Consider the following 20,962-nt stretch of genomic DNA (forward strand, 5'->3'; position numbering starts at 1 on the left):
GAATGTTTTCTGTCTGTGTGTGGGGGGGGAGCGTGTTAGGATATAATGACGGAACGGGCGCCTCGTGTGAAACAGGGACACAGGTCGAGGCCCTCTTGAAGGAGTACGATTAGTGGATGACTAGTATGAATGTGGTGCCATGTGTACGGAGCGGTTGGTTGCAAAGGGAGGGCAATACATCGTCTATGGGCAAAACTATTTATTGGTCTCTTCTGCTCTCTAGTCCTGGTGCTCGCTGTGGAGCAACGGGGTGCGTTCATGGGCTGCAGCCTCGACGTGCCCGTCTGCCTCGACTTCAACGTCGACCTGCACGTCGTCTGCGAGGTGCACGTCGTCTGTGAGAAGGTAGCAGACCAGTGGCGGGAAAAGGGATACAATGACCGAACATCCCTGCGACGCTCGTTAGCCAGTTGAATTGTCAGAGGTGTTGCTCAACTGTCACTCACGACCAGCCTCCCCATCACGGCACGGTACGCCGCGACGCTCCCAGCGCGCACGGGATCCGACATGGGATACTCCATAATCTTCTCAAAGCTCTTGAACAGCTCGCGCCGCAGTTCCTCGCCCGCGGTCCCGTTACCGGACACATGGCGCTCGAGCTCTGCGGGCAGGTATCGCTTCCAGATACGCGTGGCGGCACCTGCACCGGCGACGTTACCCACTTCGGCCAGGAGCAGCGTCATGGCGCTGACCTCGCCGATGCGGTCGGGCGCCGCGGCCTGCGCCGAGATGGACGACGCGACGTTGGCCAGCCCGCCCCCGAGCCCCGGCAGCGCCTGGGACACAATGAGCAGCGGGGTCGTGCCGGACGCCCGCGCAATGTACATGAGGATCACGCCGCCTAGGCGGAAGACGAGGCCCCAGAACAGGGGCCACTGTGGGGGAGTTTAGCAAGTGGAATAAGAGGAAGGGGAGGGAGGGATAGGCATACCTTGACTCGTCTGGTCGCGTACAGGATGGCGCCGGCCGCGAGGCCCGCAGCAGTGAGCGAGAGGGTGTTGGTGTAGATAAAGTACGATACGGCACGCGGCGTCCATTCAGTGGTCACAGTGATGAACCTGATTGTCAGCTAGACTTGACGCAGTTCGAAAGCTCACGGGTAGAGGTATGTCCAGCCCAGGTAAAAGCTGGCAAAGTCCAAGGCGCCAATGAGCGCTGAACCGAGGATGGCGCCGTGCAAGAGTCGGACAGGTATGGCGGGGTTCGGAGTGCGCAGCGAATGCAAGAAGAGGATGGGGATAAGGTGACAGGCGAACACTGTCGCTCCCCACGAGCCCAGGATGAAAAGGGACAGCGTGAGCGTGAGGAGCCCAAGGCCCTTGTAGTCGAGGTTGAGCGGGGGTTGGGCCACTGGTCCATGCTGCTTCTCCTCCTTGTACAGGAGGTATGTGAACGGCGCAAACGTGAGTGGGACGATGACTGCAAACTGGACAGTGGTGTTAGTGTCTCGAGAAGGAGTATGTCAGTATGTCCCTCCACTTACCATGCCGTAGCCCACACGCCAGTTGGGCAGGGTCCTCTGAACAACCTCACCGGCGACCACGAGGTTGACAAGGTACGGCGCCGCCAGCATGCCGTTCCACACCCCGCGTCGCCTCAGCGAAGACAAGTCGGCTATGACAACCTGGAGAACAATCTGGAAACCCGACGATGCCGCCGCCTGAGAAGTCTGTCAGCTTGTCGACGACATACACTGTCCAGCTTACGTAGAGCATTTGCCCCGCAAACAGCGTGGGCATGTTGCGCGCCGTGGCACTCAAGGCCAGCCCGAGGGAATAGGTCACAGCAATGAAGCACAGTGCCCGCCCGCGTCCAGAGGCTGCAATGGACGCAGACAGCGGCTTGCCTACTGCCAACACGACGGCCGAGGCAGACGCCAGCGTCCCCAGCTGGTCATGGTGGCCGACAGCGGACGCCCTGGTAGTCTGTGAGCTTTGGGTCATGACCAGTCGTGTCAGGATGATAGCTCACGCATAGGAGGTGTACTGCATAGTCACCATTGTCTCGAGGCTGTAGACATATGTAGCGAGGACGAGGGCTACAACTAACGCCCTCCTGCAGAGTATGGGTCAGCCCCTTAAGCAGAACATACACCCACCTCGGCACCATGGGCCGCTCATCTTTGACGCTCGCGTGAGAGCTCCCGGATGACGACGACGACGGCGACGCGTCTCCGCGCAGAGGGGCGTCTCCGGACGCACTGTCTGGGATTGTCATGGTGAGAGATGTGGATTAGTGCAAAGAGCTGTGGACATCTGGGCCATGTGGTGTGCGTGGGTGTGTCCTTCTCTGCGTCGCGCTTCTCGGTCGAGCGAGTGTAGCGAGTTCTTCGGCCGCGACCTTCCCTGACGCCCAGCTTATCTGATACGGCCGAAATAACAAGTTGCTTCTGAACGTCGTCGTCGTCGTTTGGGAGCCTCAGAGCAGGTAGTAGAGTTATCTTGTCGAGTTGCAAAGCTGATGACAGTGTCGGAAGCGATAGATCGATGGAGCATCGTCTGACACGCAAAGTACGGCAACCTACCCCATTCAGCCCTTTACTGCCGCCTGGGGGCTTCAATTAGTTGTCAAAAATACCCCCGCTGGACGACCTCCACTCCACATTTGTGCCGCCTGTTGACATTTTGGGACGCACACTGCTCAACCATCGTCCATCTCTCCCTCTCTCTCCAGCAGCCATGGTCCGCTTCAAGAACCGCCACCTCCTCGTCGAGTTCCTCGACCCCGCCCACCTCTCCGCGTTCCCCACTGTCCCGCCATCGCTGCAACCTCCGGCCCTGGACGAGGACGGCAACGACGACAATGGTGATGACGGCGGCGACGGGGAAGACGAGCTGGCCCAGATCCCCGACTTGCCATTCATGCTTCCGCTGGATGTCGCTGCCAAGCCGCTCCTGGGCGACGGCGGCGCCAGCGAGGTGTTTAAGAGTGTGAGGAGCTGTGTGCAGGCCGTGTTTGGCGATGAGGGCTGGGGCAGGGTGGCTAGCAGCTTCAAAGGTGAGTTTTGTGGCCGCGCCGCTGAACAAATACTGTCAAGCAGTATCCGCAGCGGTGAAAGTACTGCATTGCAGCAGCTGACCATATCACTATCCCAGTCATCTACCACTCGTCGCTCACGACCCTCACGATCCTCCGTATTGCCCGGCCACACTACCGCGTCATCTGGGCAGCCCTCACCCTCTGCACCAACATCAACGGCGTGCCCGTGCTCCCCCGCGTCATCGCCGTGAGCGGTACCATCAAGAAGCTACAGTCGGCAGCAATTGTGTACCACCGCAAGGTCACTGCCACTGCCATTGCTGGCTTGTTGTTGGAAGGTGAGTTGCAACTCGCAGGGCAAGGTAACTGACAAGAACCAGGCGCCAAGGGTGAGGCGGACAAGGAGCGTCTGGCCCCCAAGTGGGAGCTGGAGCGCGAGGAGATGGGCAGGTTGGAAGACTAGTGTTGTATGCATAATGTTCTAGAGTACAGTGACTTGTTTACAAGGAACATGCTCCCATGTTGTGATGGTTTTGTTACTTTACAGTGCGGAAACACGTCGCCACATGACGGAATCGTTCAATGCGGGGATCATCAAGCTTCTCAATGCGGCCACTCATGACGAGCTCGACGCCACGTTGGTCGCGGATGAGCTTGAGAGCGCCGATCGTGTCGTCAATGACATCACCTGCGAGGTTAGACTAATGCCGTTGCCGTCAACCAACCATATGGCTCGCCATTGTCCGCCATCTTGGCCATGTCCAGCTCCAACTCGCGCGAGACCTTTCGAATGAGCCGCAGCCTGAGTGTCAGCTTGTGAACCATGTTAATCAGCTCACCTCTCGTCACCCTCCTCAAATCGTCCCCAGTGCTCAAGCACCTGCTCCGACAAGTCTCCTCCCTCCATGAAGGTCGCCAAGAGGGCGTCGCGGAGCTTGCTCAGTCCAACACCCCTATCAGTGACCTGCATTGTCAGCTAAGGACGAGATGCACCCAGCTCACCTTCTCATCCTTGCGTCTCGCAGTACCTCGAACCTGAGACACCTGTGATATACTCTGGGCGCTGAAGGACGGCACCTTGAACCCAGAGTTGACTTTGGTACTGCGCTTCCGAGGGGCTGTCGAGTTGTAAAAGGAGAACGGGCCACCAGGAGTCGCTGCTGAGACGCCCTTGAACGCCGCCTCCCGCGCTTTGCGCTTCTTCTCGGCATGATCCGGGCTCCTCGCCTCACCAAACACAACTCCGCCGAGGAGGCCGTCGTCCGCCAGGTCGTCAATGGTTCGAGGCTGTCCGGGAGAGAAGAAGGAACTCGACTCGCCACCTCCGCCATTTCGCATGGAGATGGTGCGCAGAGCTGCTCCTGTAAATGGGTCTCCAGAAGGACGGACGAAGGTCTGGGCTGCTGGTGTCTGGAAGGGTGGTGGGGGCTCAAGAGGGCTAGACCTCTCTGGGATCGTCTGCATCGGGCGAGTCGTTGGCAAGTTGGTGGCTCCAATCGATTCTCCAAGTGCCGTTGGCCGGTGCCATGCAGCTAGCGAGTGCATCCCAGCTTGGGTGCTGAGGGACAAGTATTCGGGCGCCGGCTCAAGGGGCTTGGGCTTGATGATGGGAGACGCGACCTCAATGTCCTCGGTCAAGCTGAACGAACGCTGGTAGACACCAGACCGGTTGGCGCAGACGTCACACATGCCGTCGCAGTACTTTTCCCGCAGAACGTCGGTCACGTTGTCGATTTGCTCTCCAAAGTAACGACAAATGTTGATGTGGCGACATGTACCTACGTTCTCGGCGTAGTGTTGCAACTGTTGCGGGTCAGCAAGGTCACTAAAACAAGGATGATTCACCGCCTTGAAGCTGTTGAGCATCCTCAATTTTCCCCGCTCCAGCGTCGTCTGGTCGTTCCCATCCCGCTTCGCCTTGTCGGCTTCCTTGGAAATGAGACCTCGAAGTTTGAAGGCATCTTCACGAGCTTTAAATGTCAGCGACCGGTGCCCCATATACGAAAACCAACAATAGTAGAGGAGGCATCTGGACATCTGAGAAGTCAGCTTTAGCTTCCTGGACACGCCAGCTCACATGTCCATCACGGCCGGCTCGACCAGTTTCCTGATAATAGCCTGAACGGTTAGAAGACACCATGCGGGATGGGATAGCTCACCCTCAAACGACTTTGGCATGTCATAATGAATGACGTAGCGAACATGAGCCTGGTCCACGCCCTGGGCTGTCAGCTGCGGTCGGCGCGTAGAAGCTTACCATGCCGAACGCAATTGTGGCCACAATGCACTCCACCTTGCCCGACTTCCAGTCGTCCAGGGCATTGTTACGAGCGTACTCTGGGAGAGTCGCGTAGAACGGCTTGGCAGTGACGCCCTTGCTGTTGAGCAGTGAGGAGATCATATCGCACTGAAGCGTCAGCACAAAATCTAGGAATGAGGGTACCCACGTCGGCCCGGAAACGGCAGTACACGAGTCCCGAGACGCATGGCATGTCGACTCCATGACGCCGGTTGATCTCAGCCGCCTCCTTCTTGTACTTGAGGATAAAGGCTGCAATGTCCTGAGTCGTCTCGTTCTGCTTGTCGTAGCCGCCTTGGTAGCGAACTTCGTAGAAGAGGTTCTTTCGGTTGAAAGGTTCCACCCACTGGGCCAGACCATTCTCTTTCGTCTTGGGCATGTTGAGGATGGTCGTCATGTCGTCGCGCACGTCGCTTGTGGCCGAGGCGGTGAGGGCAGTAATTGGGACGGTGGGGTACTTGGCTCTGAACTCGCCAAGCCTGCGATACGTCTGAAAGTTAGCTAAGCACGGAAACGATAAAGCTCACTGGACGAAAGGTTGAACCCCACTCTTCGATAACGTGGGCCTGCGTGGTGTCAACTCTGTTGCGCAAAAGGAGCCTTACCTCGTCAACAACGAGCCGCACAATCTGTTGTTGCTTGTAGGCAATGTCAAAGTCGGCGGAATATCTTGCAGCGAACAGAGTCTCCGGGGTGGTATAGAGCAGGCGGAGTTCGGGGTGTCCCATACGCAACTGCCGCTTGATCTGATCGTTAGCTAACGCCATCATGTGTATAGCCTACCTCCTGGATCTCTTGAGGGCTCGTTTTCTCACTGAGTTGGTAGGCTTGAATGCCCTTGGCACGCAGGCTCGAGACTTGATCACGCATCAAGGCTGGTGTGGTTAGGTAACCCTCGGGTGAGAGACATACATACCCAGGAGTGGTGAGACCACAATGGTGATGCCATACTCGATGGTGACAGCTGGAACCTGAAAACAGACACTGGATGTCAGTTTTCGGTATCACATAGAGTATAGCTCACGACTTGCCCAGACCGGTAGGTGCAATGACGAGTAAGTCGCATCCCTTCAAAGCGTAGGTGCAGATCTCGAGCTGGGGACCACGGAAGTCTCGGTGGCCCCAGTCTGCTGGGTAAACCTCGTGGCCAGCGCGAGTTGATTGGCCTACATTTCTGAAGTGTCCTTTTTAGAGCTGCTTGGCTCTCTGTTGATGAGGGAACACGGGTGAACGTCCGGGGAAGAAAGTTGTGCTTGGCATACTGGAAGAGGTGTGAGCTGGAATCCATATGTGGTACCTCACCTGTGACCCGTGCTGGCAAGGGTATGAACTTGGGAGAGGTGTTGCTGGTGGAAGGTTGAACACTGCGACGTTCGACTGCCCGTCGTCGCCCATGGTGCGGGGAGAAAGTGCTGTCTGGCTGCTGTGTCGTGGACGATGAGTGTGGTGGTGGAGGTGGATGACGGTGTTACTGTCGCAACAACAAACCAGTCACGTCAACCAGGCCGTTGGGTGGCAAAATATTGCTTCCGTCCATCATGGTTTCGGGTGAATACAAATGGGAGACCTGCATTTGCCTTAGAATTAGATTTATAGAGTTGGAGCTTAGACATTTGGACGCCTATTAGATTTAACATGTGTGTGCGGCGGCCGTGGGAGGCCTAATCAGGGATATAGGCGTGTCGTAGGAACCACACACACCCATCCCCCCGATAGCGTGTGGGCTCTGGAGACCCCGTGTGACGGCGGGCCGGAGTGGAGAGACGCACCCAACGCGTCAGATGGCGACAACGGGGGGCACACCTCGCTTGTTCTCTTCATCTCTCACATTCATTGCCGTTTGGCCCGTACACTCCATCACCCCCTCTGCACCATCTCGTCTCTGTGTGTGTGTGTGTGCCATACTCTGCCAGCCGCTGGCGTACTCGACGACACTGCAGATAGTACTGCAACAACGCTTATCGCCGCTACCGGCATTGCGCACCTAACTCGCACACGCCACCCGCCGTCCACGGCAACTACCTCGTCCACACCCGACGCGAACACTCACTTTGAACCTCCACACAGCAAGGCCAGGTTGCAGCCCTTGATGCACTTTTAGGTGAGTACTGTCGCTTTGGGCGACACTGCGTACCTTGTTCCCTTGACTTGTCTCTTACCACCCGCCCACTTGCTTCAGAAGACAACCGAAATGACCGACTACGGCTCCGACTCGCTTACTGCGAGCGTCACGGCCAATGCTGTACCGCAAGTAGTGCCAGATACACCAGACCTTGCCGGCACCGAGGAGGGCAGAGCTTCTCCCCCACCACCTTCTCATGCCGACGCTTCTCCGTCCTCCTCCTCGGCGTTGGTATCGGACCCGGTCGCGGCTGAACGCGCCAGCGACCCCACCGAAACCGCCAGTCCGGACTCCTCCGGTAGTCGTCGCCCAACGATATCTCTTCTGTCGCGCACGCTCGAGGACATGTCGCCGTTCATGGATGAACCGCACAAGGCCTACGAGTCCCCTCCCCCTGTCACATCGCCTCTCCCTGGCGCAAACGACGACACTCGACCCAAGACCGCTTCCGAAGCGACTCCACCGGTCAGGCTGCCCCAACCGCCGAGGTCAAGTACCTTCCATGGGAGCTTGATACGCGAAGGTTCACAGGACTCGCTGGCAGGAATGGGATCCGTGAGTATACATGGTCAGGCCTCTGGCCCACCTGTCTGTCCGTTTGCAACGTTTCGTTTTGCTGACTGCCCGCTTCCCCCACACTCACCGCACACCGCTTGCCCGTTTCCTTGCCCGTTTCCTTCATCGTCTGGTCGACTTCGGATTTCGCAGATTCGTGTTGGTACCTCGGCGTTGGTCTCTGCTCTCACGGCTCTTCCCTGGGACAATGACACGGATGACGACATGTCGGCAGCAGACGAAGATGGCGATGCACATGACACAGCCAGGATGGCAAAGACATCTGTCTTGCCTACGCGGCCGAAGAGTGAGTGCATTGGGAACATGTTTTGCGCACGCGCCCGCGACCTTCTCTCATACCTCTGCAGTACACCGACTCAACTCGTCGCTCCACACTATCCGCGCAATGGACTTGCCTCCGTTTGTTGACAATGACGACGACAACACACCTGTTGCCACCAAGTCGTCGTCCCATTCCTTCCACCCTCACCGGCAGAAACTCCATTTCCCCTTCAAGGACAACACGATCGCTCGCCGCGCACGATCGCCGTCAAAGACCGAACTCGATTACCAGCTCGCCCGCAAAAAGCGTTCCGAAGGTGGAGGCGGTTACCATTCTGGGGAGGGCAGCCACGACGAGCGCTCGCCACTCCATTCCGGTGCCGAGTCTGAACCAGTGGAGCAGCCTGCTCCCTCAGACACCGATGTGGAGCCCAGGCCGCAGGAGACACGTCCTGAGAGCCTTCCAGACCTCCAGCACACGGATACTGAGACCCGACTGTCCGAGCATACCAAGATCATCCGCAAGGACAAGCTTGCTGCACGTCTGCAGCAAGTCTTTGGTCTGGACGAGCAGGAGGAGGTGCTTGAGGAGATGAACTGCTGGCTGTTACGGAACTTCAGTGAGTGTCCAGTTTGTCTGTGCCATTGCTCACCCACCCAGTGCTCAAGGGTTACATGTTCTTGACAAGGCAGCGAATCTGCTTTTTCGCCCACATACCTGTGGACGAAAACACTGTTATCCGCAGCGGGCCTCTGTGGAAAAAGTCGTCCCAGACCAAGCTGAGCACCAAGTCGTGGTTTGTCCTGCGCAATGGCGTTCTCTCGTGGTTTGAGAGCTCAAACGTGGGTGGTCACTCTTGTAGGAACGCGCGTTCTGACCTGAACAGGATCCCTACTTCCCCAAGGGCGTAATCTCACTACAGTACGCGTCGACGTGTGACTCTGTCGGTGGTGCACGCTTCAAGGTCCGCACAACGGAACGCAACTACACATTCATCGCCGACACTGTCGACAATGCGGCCGAGTGGGTTAAAGCGATCAACAAGGTCATCTTCAAGACACAGCACGAGGGTAACAGCGTCAAGCTCATCATTCCTCTGGACGCCGTTGTGGACATTGAGCAGAGCCCGACACTCGAGTTTGCCGAGACCATCGAAGTCAAGGTGGTTGACCCCGACGACTCCATGTCCGTCGAAAGCTTCTTCTTTGCGTCGTTCCCGGACACCGACTATGCGTACGAAGTACTCCAGAAACTCCTGCAAGATCGTCCTTCCTCAACTCTCCCCCAGGTGCCGTCGACGACCACACTGCATGCCACAGCCGACAACGCAAGTGACCACTCCGTCCCACGTCCTGGATCCTCGGCGTCTGGCCAGTTCGGCTTGCCTAAGATCGGTACCGTCCTGCGTCCTTTGGGTCTTGGCGGTGAACGTGAGGGTAAGGCGAGCAGCGATTCGCGTGTGCCCATCGCCGCTCCCCCCAAGCCTACCCTCCCCCATAGCCACTCGGACACGGACTTTGTCACCTCGGAGTCTGAGGCTTCAGACTATGAAACGTCAGGCCCCAAAGGCTATCCACCCAAGCAGAGCGGCCCACCTCCTCCAAGCATGGAGCCAGCATCAAGCTGGCGAGGCGGTAGCTGGATTCGTAACCCTGCCGCCAAGCTGTTTGGCACGTCCCCCAGCTCTGCCGAGCTCGGCAAGCGCTTCTCGATCAACCAGGACCCACCGCGCAGGCCGTCCAATGTCACTGTTGTGGTTGAGGGTGCCCTGCCTAACAGCGACGACGAGGCGAGCGACCATCCCTCCAACCACAGGCTTCACCCTGCCTCCACCATGTCTTCCACCATGACCATCAGCTCTGGCCAGTCCAAGATCCCGCATTCAAAGTCGAGCCAGTCCGGGTTCGAGACAGTCGATGATAACGTGTCCAGCAAGTTCCACTCGTACTTTGCTTTGCCAGAGAAAGAGGAGCTCATTGCCGGTGAGTTACAGAATTCGGCGGCACACTGCTAAACTCTCAGACTGCTCTGGTAGCTTGTACCGTGTGATCCCAGTCCACGGCCGATTCTACATTTCGACCAACTACTTCTGTTTCCGTTCCAACCACTTGCTGTACAAGACCAAGGTGGGTTGGGGTCCCCGTAGGTCGCAGCTAACCCTCAGATGATTGTGCCCATCCGTGACCTGTTCGGCATGAAGGCCCAAAAGGCATTCCGATTCGCCCACTCGGGTCTGATTGTCATCATCAAGGGCCACGAGGAGCTCTTCCTCGAATTCTCCTCCAGCAAGCGTCGCAACGACTGCATGAGCCTCCTCGAAGACCGCATGGAGGCGTTGCGCGAGGGCAACTTGCCCTCGCACACCCCAGACGAGTTCCCTGAAACCATCATGGAAGACCTCGACGAGAGCCTGTGGCGCAGTGGTCCCTCGGCCGCTTCCCTGCCCTCGCCCATGTTTGGATCGGCAGCCTCGTCCTTCCTCGAGTTCAAGCCAGAGCCCATGACCATTGTGTGCCTCACGATTGGGTCTCGTGGTGATGTACAGCCGTACATTGCGCTGTGCAAAGGGTTGCAAGCTGAGGGCCATTGTTGCAAGATCGCCACTCACGGCGAGTACAAGGACTGGGTGGAAGCGGTGAGCTAAAAGACTCCTTGAGTTAAGCTGACTTGACCAGCACGGCATTGGGTTCGCCAGTGTTGGCGGTGACCCCGCAGAGCTCATGCGCCTTTGTGTTGACAACGGCATGTTTACTGTCTCCTTCGTGAAGGAGAGTTTGGGCAAGGTGGGTCAAGTCATCCTTTAGTGCTGCTGACCCGACAGTTCCGAGCGTGGTTTGACGACCTCCTCACTTCATCCTGGGCTGCATGCCAAGGAGCCGACCTCCTCATCGAGTCTCCGAGTGCAATGGCTGGTGTCCACATCGCCGAGGCTCTCCAGATTCCATTCTACCGCGCTTTCACCGTGAGTTCAACGATTCATTGTGAACTAACAACCAGATGCCATGGACCCGCACACGGTCGTACCCGCACGCCTTTGCGGTTCCCGAGCACAAACGTGGCGGAAGCTACAACTACATGACGTATGTTATGTTTGACCAGATCTTCTGGCGCGCCATGGCTGGCCAGGTCAACCGCTGGCGCAAGAACGAGCTCCACCTGGACGCGACAACTCTGGACAAGCTCCATGCGGATAAGAGTGAGTTTGGTCTTCGCCCTCCTGCGTCTAACTCTCAGTACCGTTCCTATACAACTTTTCGCCGACGGTTGTGCCGCCCCCGCTCGACTGGACCGAGTGGATCCACGTCACGGGATACTGGTTCCTCGACCATGCCGACGGTCCAGACAGGAAGGCTTGGACTCCGCCCGAGGGCGTTGTCGAGTTTATCGACGCCGCACATGCGCGTGGCAAGAAGGTGGTCTACATGTGGGTACACTGAACGTTGCGCGCAATGAGGATTGTTTCCTGACCCGCCCAGTGGCTTTGGATCAATTGTCGTATCAGATCCGCACGAGATGACGCGCTGTGTCGTTGAGGCCATTGTCCAGGCGGACGTCTGCGCCATCCTGTCCAAGGGCTGGTCGGACCGTGGCAACGAAGCCGCAAGCAAGGGCAACAAGGACGGCGCCGACGGCATCGAGTACCCAGACAGCATCTTGTAAGACTGTTTGTTCATAACATTGCTGACGTCTAACCAGTGCCATCGACGCCATTGACCACTCGTGGCTCTTCCCGCGCATTGACGCTGCCTGCCACCACGGCGGCGCCGGCACGACGGGCGCCAGTCTCCGGGCTGGTATCCCCACGCTGATCAAGCCGTTCTTTGGCGACCAGGCCTTCTGGGCCGAGCGCGTCGAGAGCCTTGGCGTCGGGGCGGCCATTCGCAAACTCACGTCCGAATCGCTCGCCACCGCCTTGCGTGAGGCGACCACTAATGAACGCCAAATTACCCGTGCCAAAGCCGTCGGCGAAGCTATCCGCAAGGTATGTATTTTGAACCGTCCTGGCGAGGAGGCGTTCTGTGACGCGTTGTTGCGGGCCATGTCGCTGACACGTGGGTGCAGGAGAACGGTGTCCAGCGCGCAATCGAGGCCATCTACCGCGACCTCGAGTACGCCAAGGCCATCATCAAGCCGCTTCCGGGCGCGAGCGACACCAGCCTGGTCAGGAAGGTCTCGCACTTCGGCCTCCACTCCGTGCCGCCCGGTACGCCGCGCAAGTCCAAGTCGCTGCGCGAGCCCCGTAGCGAGGGACACGGGCGCGCGCATGGCCACTCGCACTCGCGCTCGCGCGGGATCTCGACCGACCGCGAGGGCGGCCCGGGGTCCGACGAGAGCTGGTCCGTCGTCTCGGACTCGGGACACGCGAGCCAGATGAACTCGCCCGCCATCCACATTTCCCAGCTCCACGACGGCGGGTCCGACCCCAGCACCCACTCGTGCCCTACGCCCGCAGAGGGCGGCTCCGGCAGCGGCGGTGCCGGCCGGCGCGAGTCGAGCTTTGCGGCACTGGGCAACTTGATGGGCCACTGGCTCCCGAAGAGCGCCACGCCGCGGGGACCGCCCACGCCCGAGCCGGCCGAGACAAGTGAGGACAAGTGAGAACAAGTGAGAACAAGTGAGAAGGAGGGTTGAGGAGGTAGCGATGACCTCTGGTGAGAAATAAACCATAGACAGAATCCGACAGAACCGGCGTCCCCCGTTTCCGCCACACCCATCAACTCGCGCCTGCGCTTCCAGGCGACGAGCGACGAGCGACGGGTGACGGGCGACGGGCGACGCTCCAAGAGATAAAGAGATAAACAGAGCCAAAGAGCCGCGCCGCGCGCTTCGTCATCTCCAGCCGCGCGCGCGCAGTGTAGTGTTGTACACAGTGAAATTCAAATAGTTTTGTGGGGGGGGTATCGTGATGCATTGCTCCTGATATTGCGCGAGGAGAATGGCGCGCTTGTTTGGGTTGGGCGTGGGGGGATGGGGGGTGGGGGGTGGGGGTTGTTGTGTGTCTACTCGTCGGCCTCGGCGGCGGCCTCCTTCTTTTGGCGCGCGAGGAGCTTCATACGGCGCATGTAGCTGATGCGAAGGCGCGCGTGTCAGTTGGCGTGTCCCCAATCAGCGAGGGAGGCTCAAAACTCACTCGTCGTACTGGCACTTCTCGTAGATGTGGCGCTCGTCCTCGCACTTCCATGGCAGGTAGTTCTCCTTGTGGCGGCAGACGTTGAGGGGGATGAGGAGACTGGGGAGTGTCAGCTAGGTTCGACGAACGTGAGGAACAGCTGGGAGGTGCGTGGTGGGGAAGAGGGAGGAGAGAGTGGAGTGGAGGCAGGCATGTCGTCGTCGCCGGACATTGCCGGACACGTCGCGGACGGACAGCAACTCGTCATTGCGGGTTGCGGGTTGTTGTCACCCAGCGTCCGCTGGTCCCGACAAGCGCGCAGCGTCTGCGCCTGCTGGATGCGTTCGTCACTGCTTGCCAGCAGGCGCGTGGATCCGCAACCGGCTCCGTATCTGGGCGCCAATGGACGCGACGAGGACGGCCGTGCTCGTTGCAGGCAAGTGGGAGAGACCGGACAGGAAGCGATGGATCGTCGCTCATAAGCTACGCTACGCACGCGGAGCACTGGTCGCGCCAGCCGAGGGGCAGGCGGGCGGCGGCCATCTCGGACTCGGAGGCGGTGGTGGAGGAAGCCATTGGTGCGGGGGGTGGGAGTGGGGTGGTCGTCGTCGTCGTCGGTATCGAGCAGGTCGTTGCTATAGCTGGGCGGTGAATGGATGGCCAGGCGTCGGAGTCCGCCTGGCTGGGGGCGGCATTGCGGCGTTATGACCGTGTGGCAATTAGCTTACGTAAGCACATTACCCAAGTCGGATGACACACCCACGCCGCACCGATTCCAGCAACGTGCCTGCCTACAGCGTCCTAATGCACGCAGGAGGAGCACGACGCTGCTCTGGTTACATGTTTGCCTTTTTTTTTTTGCACGTTGCAACAGGTGGAGGTGGTGGAGTATGATAAACATAACTGTTCTACAGGCAAGCGTGTAACACCAAGATAAACCGACTAAATCTCCTCGTACAGAACTTTCTCTCCGCGCGAATAGCTTTTATTTTCGCGACAATACTATACTCTTCTCTCTCTCTCTCTCCTAAGCTACAATAGGGGTGGGGGTGGTGGCAACAGACGCACGCTTCGACATGTATGACGTGCGGTGCTCACCCTCGCTCACGGCCGTGAGCGAGCCAAACGAGCCACAGCGCGCGGCGTCGTCGCTGGCGCTGGTGACGCTGGTCGGGGTGGCCAGCGGCGTGGCCGTGTCCTGCGTGCTGGTCATGCACGTCGACCACGAGGGCGCCTTGCGCAGGCGCTTCGAGGACGCCGAGCCAGCAGACTCCTCGCTCGAGTCGCCAGAGTCAACGGCGGCCTGGCGCCGGTAGTACTCGCCGTGGAGGGTCGGGTACGTGCGTGGGTCGCGGGGCGTGCGCAGGTGCTCGATGGCGTCGGGGTCAGGCGAAGAAACGTCGCCGCTCGAGCTCGAGGGCGGCAGGGGGAAATCAACAATGCTGCACGACGGGAGCGTGAGCGACTCGCTCGACGAGTTGAGGTTGTCCATGTTGACGGGGATCGTGCGGCGGCGGACATTGCCACTGCGAACCGGGACGGGTTGGCGGGCGGTAAGGGTGGCGATGGTGGCCGAGATGGCACGCTCACGGGGAGCCACCTTGTCCTGGGTGGCGGGTGACTCGGCAATGTCAGCGAGGCTGTTGACATCGTTGTTCTCGGCCGAAATGTCCAGAGCAAGCGAGAGCGTCGAGCCGCCAAACTTGTGAAGCATGGGGGTCGAGTACGAGCCCGGGAACGCCCAGTGAAGCGACGGCGGCTGCTGCATCTCGGTCGGAGGACGAGGGAAGACGTGGCCAAGGGCGGGGCGGGGCTTGTTCGACTTGAAGCGACTGATCGACACACGGCTGCTGCGCTTCTCGAGGCGCGAAGTCGACTCGTCGGCCTCATCCTCGTCTTCCATGCCGACGGGCAGCGGCGCTGCCCACGACGTCCGCTTGGTGCGCAGACGGTCACTGCCAAACACGTCCTTGTCGTCGGCAAACTCGTTGCGCGAAGCCGAGAGGTTGACCATGCTCTCAACAACGTGCCTCGACAAGGTGCGCTGCTGCTTCTGACGCGGCGGACTCCTCTTAAACTCGACAGGGCTGAACATGCGGGGCGTAAGGTCCACTGCCTGCAGGTTGGTAGGCACCTCCTTGGAAAGCGCCGTGGGCTTGACCATAGGCACGGGAGTGACCTCCTCGCGGCGACGGCTGAACAAGCGACTGCGGGGGCGGAGACCGCGGCCAACGGAGCGAGGCTGGGGAGCAAGCGTGTCGCGGTGGGGAGTGGCCGGGATCTCTGACTGGAAGCTGCGAGGCGACTGGGGGACCATGGGCGATCCTGCCGACTTGAGCGAGTTGGCCTTTCCCGGACGACCACGGCCCTTTGAGAGGGCGTGCTTGATACGGCCGAGGAAGGACGACGGCGGCGGCATGGGCGACGTTGTGTCGCGGGCACCGGGATGCGAATACGCGGTGGAGACGGACAGGGCACGCTGGGTCTCGACCGGCGAGCCGTTGATGGGGGACATGACGGGCGGGGCCGACTCCTTCTTCTGTGCGGCACACTCGTCCTCGTCGCCAAAGGTGGCCGATCGCTTGAGAACGGGGCGGTCTGTCGACTCTGGGGTGTCGTGTTCGTCCTCGTCTTCCTCCTCGACTTCCAGCAGAGGGGTGGGCGACATCATGGGTGGTCGCCAGAGAGGCATGGGGGCCGTGTTTACGAATGCACCGCTATTGATGATAAGAGGAGCTGGACGCGGAGCGTTACCAGGGGAAGTGGGGGCTCCGGCAAGATGAGACTCGGAACGGGCATAGGCTTGTCGGAGGATAGGGTGGTGCGACAGGGGTGAGGGTGAAAGAGAAGGCTGTGACGACGAGGCCGAGATACCAACAGGCTGCGACTTGCTAGCGGCAGTGCTGCCGTTGCCATGAGACAGCTCGAGGGGGTGGGGTGGCGCCTTGCGGAGGAACCCAGCGACCGAGTGACGCTTGGCGGCAGGCTGCATGTAAGGAGGCGACGCCGGCGCCAGTGGTGCCGAGGGGCACTCGCGCGCCTCTGTGCGACGGAGGTCCACCATGGAGCCAAAGTTGAGACGCGAGCGTGTCAGCAGGCCCCTCGTCTTTGAGCTCGATGGTGGCCGGGTGGTGGTTGTGGTGGACGACGGCTGCGCGCGATCGGGGCTGCTGTCCGAATGTAATGTTGGGAGAACCCGCTGCGACGACGAAAAGAGGTTTTTCCGAGACTTCCACCACTTTGCCTGCGCATCGGCGGCGTCCTGGTCGTTGGAGCAAAGTTGCGGCGCTGCTGGTGCCAGTGGGGGCATAGGAGTGGATGATGCTGTCGGTGTCTTTGGCTCTGACGACGCGGACCCCGTCGCCCACAGAGCAAGTGGGTCTGCTGCGTCTGGCAGCGGCTCGTCCTTCTTGCCGCCTCGCCTGAACCACCCCCGTCGCTTGGGCTTGGGCTGGGGGCCACCGGCCCATCCGTCACCGAGGCCGACGACACCGGGCATGGATCGCAGCTTTGCGTCCACTGGTGCGCGGTGTGATGCCATGTAGCTGTCCATCTCGTGCTGGTCGACGACCTCGTCCTCGTCAGAGTCGGCCTCCTCTTCACGTGGGGGCCACTCCCGGCCGTTGTCGAGAACCGCAGTGAGCCCCAGGCCGACTGGGCGTTTTGACGACGAGGGGGTGATGGCGGACGCAGGGTGTGGCGAACGGATGTTGTCGTCGTCAAACATCATGGTGGGGAGGGACGCCGTCGACGACGACGGGGTGATGGTGTGATGGTCGTCGTCGCTGTCGTAGCCGTCACCCGGGAGTGCGTCCATGGACACGCGGGAACGCGAAGGAAGGCCGTTCATTCCCATCGACACGATCGACGCGGAGCGGGAATGACTGTGGGGCGCATCATTGATGGTCGATGCGCTCAGGTGCTGCATTGGTGCCGAGCGCCAGACCATGACGACTGGAGGCGTCTGGCGCGACGACGAGGCTGCTGCTGATGGTCCTGCAGGCATGGACGTCTGGTCGCCGCCCCACGGGATGGGCTCGTTGTCCTCGGCGGCCCCTGCGATGTTTGTCAGCTTGTGCGGTCCCACCGATCCACCGACTTGGCTGTGGGCTTTGCTGAGCACTTACAGGAACTGCGGGAAATGGCGTCTGATGCGCGCCGTTGGTGGTGTGGTGGTTGGGCGAACATGATGCTACTCGACGCAACAGGCGCGAGGGCGACTGCCGACATGGATGGCGAGAGGCGATAAAGTGAAAGACAGAGAAGAGAAAAGAGAAGGGGGAGGGAGAACAAGAAACACAAGAGATATGAGAGAGAATATGGAGCGATCCTGGGCGGGCGGGCGGAGGGGGGAGGTGACAGTCACTTGTGTGTGTAACCGAGAGAGTGGGTGTGTTTTGGTGGGAGGGACGCGCCGGGCTATGGATTCTTCTCTGCTTCTGCGTGCACGCGCGCGCGACAGGGGGGAGTACTGTGGCTGCTGCTGCGAGTGACGAGTGGGCCTGAGCACAGGGAGGTGTCGAGGCGACACTGAAAGAGCGCTCTCTGTCGCGCGGAAGCTAGGATGCGGGTGGGTGGTGGGCGTCGGGCCTCGGGACGGCGGGTCGGTTGGTCTCAGGCTGGCACAGAGCGAGTGTCGATCGTGTGGCCCAGCAGGTCCGTGGGTTTCTCTGTGGACGCGCGTGGACGATGGGGGCAGCCACAGGCGTTCACTCTCGGCGTCTCTTTGCCTCTGTCTGGGGGCTTGCGTGGGCGATGAGACACACGTCCACTCGACTAAGGATAACCCGTCGTGTTGCACGGCGCGCAGGTTTGGTGGCTTTTGCGAACCCCGAAGAGGCGTTCGGTGGTGGTCTCGGATGGCAGGACCCCGATATGGCACAGGCAAATGTGCACAGAGGGCAGCAAGCACACCCAGAGCCAGGCGCAGTCGATGTGGATCTGAGGAACCTGACCAATTCGCTCAGGTTTGCTGGTGGCTCCAAGCGAGGGAGGAGGGGTTGGTAAAAGGGTGGATAATGTAGACTACACACAGACCCAGAAAACGAATAACGGTGACACGGGGGGAGCCAAAGGCCGATGAAGACGGGGAATGTGGTGGGGTTGGAAGCGAGGCAGGCGTTTGTTCGCAGGAAACAGAACGCAACGAACACGACAGACGCCGGGACACGGTAGTGGTTGTCGATCGACGCCGAGGAATGGAGGCTTGGGACGAGTAGTGCCCCCGAGAATGTAGTGGTAAAGACAAAAATGTGTGTGTGTGTGTGAGAGAAGAGGCGGGACACACCACACCAAGAGCAAAAGACCAGCTCGCTCGGAGCGTTGTCGTCGTCTACGGTTCCGTTGCAGGGTCTGCCGTAGGTAGTGGGGTGTGGGGAGAAGGGGAGGAGGGGGTTGTTTGTCCAGCACCCAGAGGCTCGCAAAGAGGACCATATGGTAACCCTGTGCCCGCCTCCGACGTGTGTCTGGGAGGCTCTGCCGCGGTCCATCGCTGTTTTCCAGGCTCTCTCCATGCTCTCTCTCTTTCTGTCTCTGTCTCTGTCTCTCTCGTTCATCTGTGCAGCACACTACTCACACGCAGTGTCGATTTTACGTGCCCCCGGCCCTGGGATCCTGGGAGCAAAGGAGACATGCCCGACCGTTGCCATGGGCCTTGAGCTGCTGTGCCACGGTGTTGCTCAACCCGTCCCCAGAGCAGCTGCCCTGTTTTCCATGTGCCCTGCTGCTGCTGCTGCTGCTGGCCTGCTGGTGCTGCTCTCCCGCGCTCACACACATTCTCATCTGGCCCCAAACCCCCGGTGCCGTCCACGTACAACAACAACCCCCCTTAACCTGACTCCGCGGCCCGCCGGAGCAACCTGCGAACAAGCTCCAGCGCGCAAACGCTCTGCAACCAGGGCCATAGAGCCAACACTAGCTGCATTTCGTTGAATGGGTCTCGATCTTTATGGCCCGACCTCTGGTCCTGTTCCTCTCGTTGGTCTCGGCTGGCGTTTTGGTCTTTTTCCCTGCCTCCTCACTCCCTTCTTGCTCTGGATCCTCGGCAGGCTCGTTCGGGTGTTCTGGTGTTCCGGTGCTGCTGCTCTCGCTCTGGAGTCCTCCGTGTTGTTGCGTTCCCGTTCCCCCCGCGCCTGCCCCCATTAACGCACCCGCATTTAATTGTGTGGTCATCCACGCCCATACGCACGCGTGTGTCGGGAGCGGAGCAAATGCCAATACAAACTAGGTTGATGAACTCCCGCAATCACGAGACAAGTATCGCAGGTGGCCCCCGCCCGCTCCCCCTCTCTCGCTCTCACACGGCACATGCCAAGAAAAGAAAGAAACGGTTGAGGCTTTGCTGATCGCTGGATCGCTGGATCATTCATTGCAGTGCATCTCTCGGCCTGTGGTGCCTTTGGCGTGTGCACGCAGGCCGTGTTGCTGTCCAACACCAACATACCGCTCAAACGTGCCGCTCAAACATATTGCGGCGGCGCACGCCAGACGCGGCGCACGTTCCCGCGCTCGTACGGGTTTTGTGAGACGTTTGGGACATACATGCGCCTGCCGGAAGACCCGGTTTGCGATTGACAGCGCGTGTGGTCGTAAGCCACCTCTTGAATCTCCCCAGCCATATGCAGCCATGCAGCCATGGGCGACCCAGAAACCTCTGTGCACGCCCGTGGCTGTCCCCATCCCACGCGCCACGCCCACGGCCCATTCTCGGTACGTGTTCCCAGAAGCCGCCTGGCATGCGGCGTACGCCTTTATGAACCCGCACGCTCTCTCTATCTGTCCCTCTGTTCGCGCATGGCGCGTTGAGTGAGTTTAATGAGCCGAACGCCCTCGTGTTATTTTCGGTAGCAAAGCAAAAAAGAAAAAAGGAAAAAGGAATGAATGGATGAGAAAAGCCCAACAGCGTGTCAGGCTGAAACGCGCGATCGATTTGATCCAATCTCCCACACACACCCATACTGTGCACAGTTCTCGCACACTTGGTGGCGACGGCGTCATGTCCTGCATATGTCTGGTCGAGGCCCGCGCCACTTTGATGATTGATTGCGGGCGGTGACACGATGTGGACACCCGGTGGACGGCATGGCTGCATGGGTGTATGTATGGCTGTACGGTCTCCGCGCACCGCAGCACCGCAAAAGGTCACTCAAAAGTCACTAGAGGACAGCGTGGCAGTAGTAGTGAGCTTGAGTTTGTCTTCGGCTCGGTCACTCAAATCACGACTGCCACTGCCACGAGTGTCACTCTCTTGCACCGACGCCCAAGTCGCACATGAGCTCGGTAGTGAGAATACTGGGGTCCAAAGGGTTCTGGCGTGATGGACGCGATTGACGCGATGATTGTCGCGAGTTGCGACGGGCCGAGCCCCCCCCCCTTGTCTGGCCTGTGCACAACACATTCCTCATTGCTCATGGGGCGTGTGGTGTGCGTGCATTCGTGTCACCGGGCGGCGCCGACCGCCGCGGCTCGCGGCCTTCGGTTCAGTTAGTGGCCACGCAAATGACATGAACGGACGTACGGACGGCCCAACCGACGAACATCCACACCCCCTCGCGACGACGGACATCCAGGCGCTCCGAGACCGCAGGACCGGGACGCGCACCTGAGTTCTGAACC

At 59.8% G+C, this 20,962-nt stretch overlaps 6 protein-coding genes across 6 annotated transcripts; 3 read left to right on the forward strand and 3 right to left on the reverse strand.

The window, feature by feature from the left end:
- Positions 1-219: 219 nt before the first annotated feature.
- Positions 220-2,217, reverse strand: EHS24_002832 (uncharacterized protein; the record flags this gene model as incomplete). Its single annotated transcript, XM_028618553.1, has 8 exons — positions 220-390; positions 447-875; positions 932-1,058; positions 1,098-1,426; positions 1,484-1,660; positions 1,707-1,917; positions 1,972-2,055; positions 2,099-2,217. 8 exons carry the CDS (start codon positions 2,215-2,217, stop codon positions 220-222), a joined length of 1,647 nt encoding a protein of 548 aa, XP_028472920.1.
- Positions 2,218-2,678: 461 nt separating this feature from the next.
- Positions 2,679-3,442, forward strand: EHS24_002833 (uncharacterized protein; the record flags this gene model as incomplete). The annotated part of the gene is made up of 3 exons (XM_028618554.1): positions 2,679-2,997; positions 3,096-3,317; positions 3,360-3,442. The coding sequence occupies 3 exons, from the start codon at positions 2,679-2,681 to the stop codon at positions 3,440-3,442; spliced, it is 624 nt and encodes a 207-aa protein (XP_028472921.1).
- A 4,027-nt stretch (positions 3,443-7,469) lies between these two features.
- Positions 7,470-12,837, forward strand: ATG26 (Sterol 3-beta-glucosyltransferase; the record flags this gene model as incomplete). Its single annotated transcript, XM_028618555.1, has 14 exons — positions 7,470-7,955; positions 8,109-8,262; positions 8,324-8,857; positions 8,899-9,080; positions 9,125-10,220; positions 10,261-10,364; positions 10,439-10,873; positions 10,914-11,021; positions 11,060-11,200; positions 11,338-11,434; positions 11,473-11,662; positions 11,715-11,894; positions 11,935-12,220; positions 12,301-12,837. 14 exons carry the CDS (start codon positions 7,470-7,472, stop codon positions 12,835-12,837), a joined length of 4,530 nt encoding a protein of 1,509 aa, XP_028472922.1.
- A 401-nt stretch (positions 12,838-13,238) lies between these two features.
- EHS24_002835 (uncharacterized protein) lies at positions 13,239-13,924 on the reverse strand (the record flags this gene model as incomplete). The annotated part of the gene is made up of 3 exons (XM_028618556.1): positions 13,239-13,305; positions 13,370-13,468; positions 13,845-13,924. The coding sequence occupies 3 exons, from the start codon at positions 13,922-13,924 to the stop codon at positions 13,239-13,241; spliced, it is 246 nt and encodes an 81-aa protein (XP_028472923.1).
- Positions 13,925-14,375: 451 nt separating this feature from the next.
- EHS24_002836 (uncharacterized protein) lies at positions 14,376-17,578 on the reverse strand (the record flags this gene model as incomplete). The annotated part of the gene is made up of 2 exons (XM_028618557.1): positions 14,376-17,404; positions 17,476-17,578. 2 exons carry the CDS (start codon positions 17,576-17,578, stop codon positions 14,376-14,378), a joined length of 3,132 nt encoding a protein of 1,043 aa, XP_028472924.1.
- Positions 17,579-18,037: 459 nt separating this feature from the next.
- On the forward strand, positions 18,038-18,355 carry EHS24_002837 (uncharacterized protein; the record flags this gene model as incomplete). Its single annotated transcript, XM_028618558.1, has 1 exon — positions 18,038-18,355. The coding sequence occupies one exon, from the start codon at positions 18,038-18,040 to the stop codon at positions 18,353-18,355; it is 318 nt and encodes a 105-aa protein (XP_028472925.1).
- Positions 18,356-20,962: the final 2,607 nt, after the last annotated feature.

The sequence above is a fragment of the Apiotrichum porosum genome, assembly GCF_003942205.1.
Source record: "Apiotrichum porosum strain DSM 27194 chromosome Unknown scaffold_14, whole genome shotgun sequence".
NCBI classification, from domain to species: domain Eukaryota; kingdom Fungi; phylum Basidiomycota; class Tremellomycetes; order Trichosporonales; family Trichosporonaceae; genus Apiotrichum; species Apiotrichum porosum.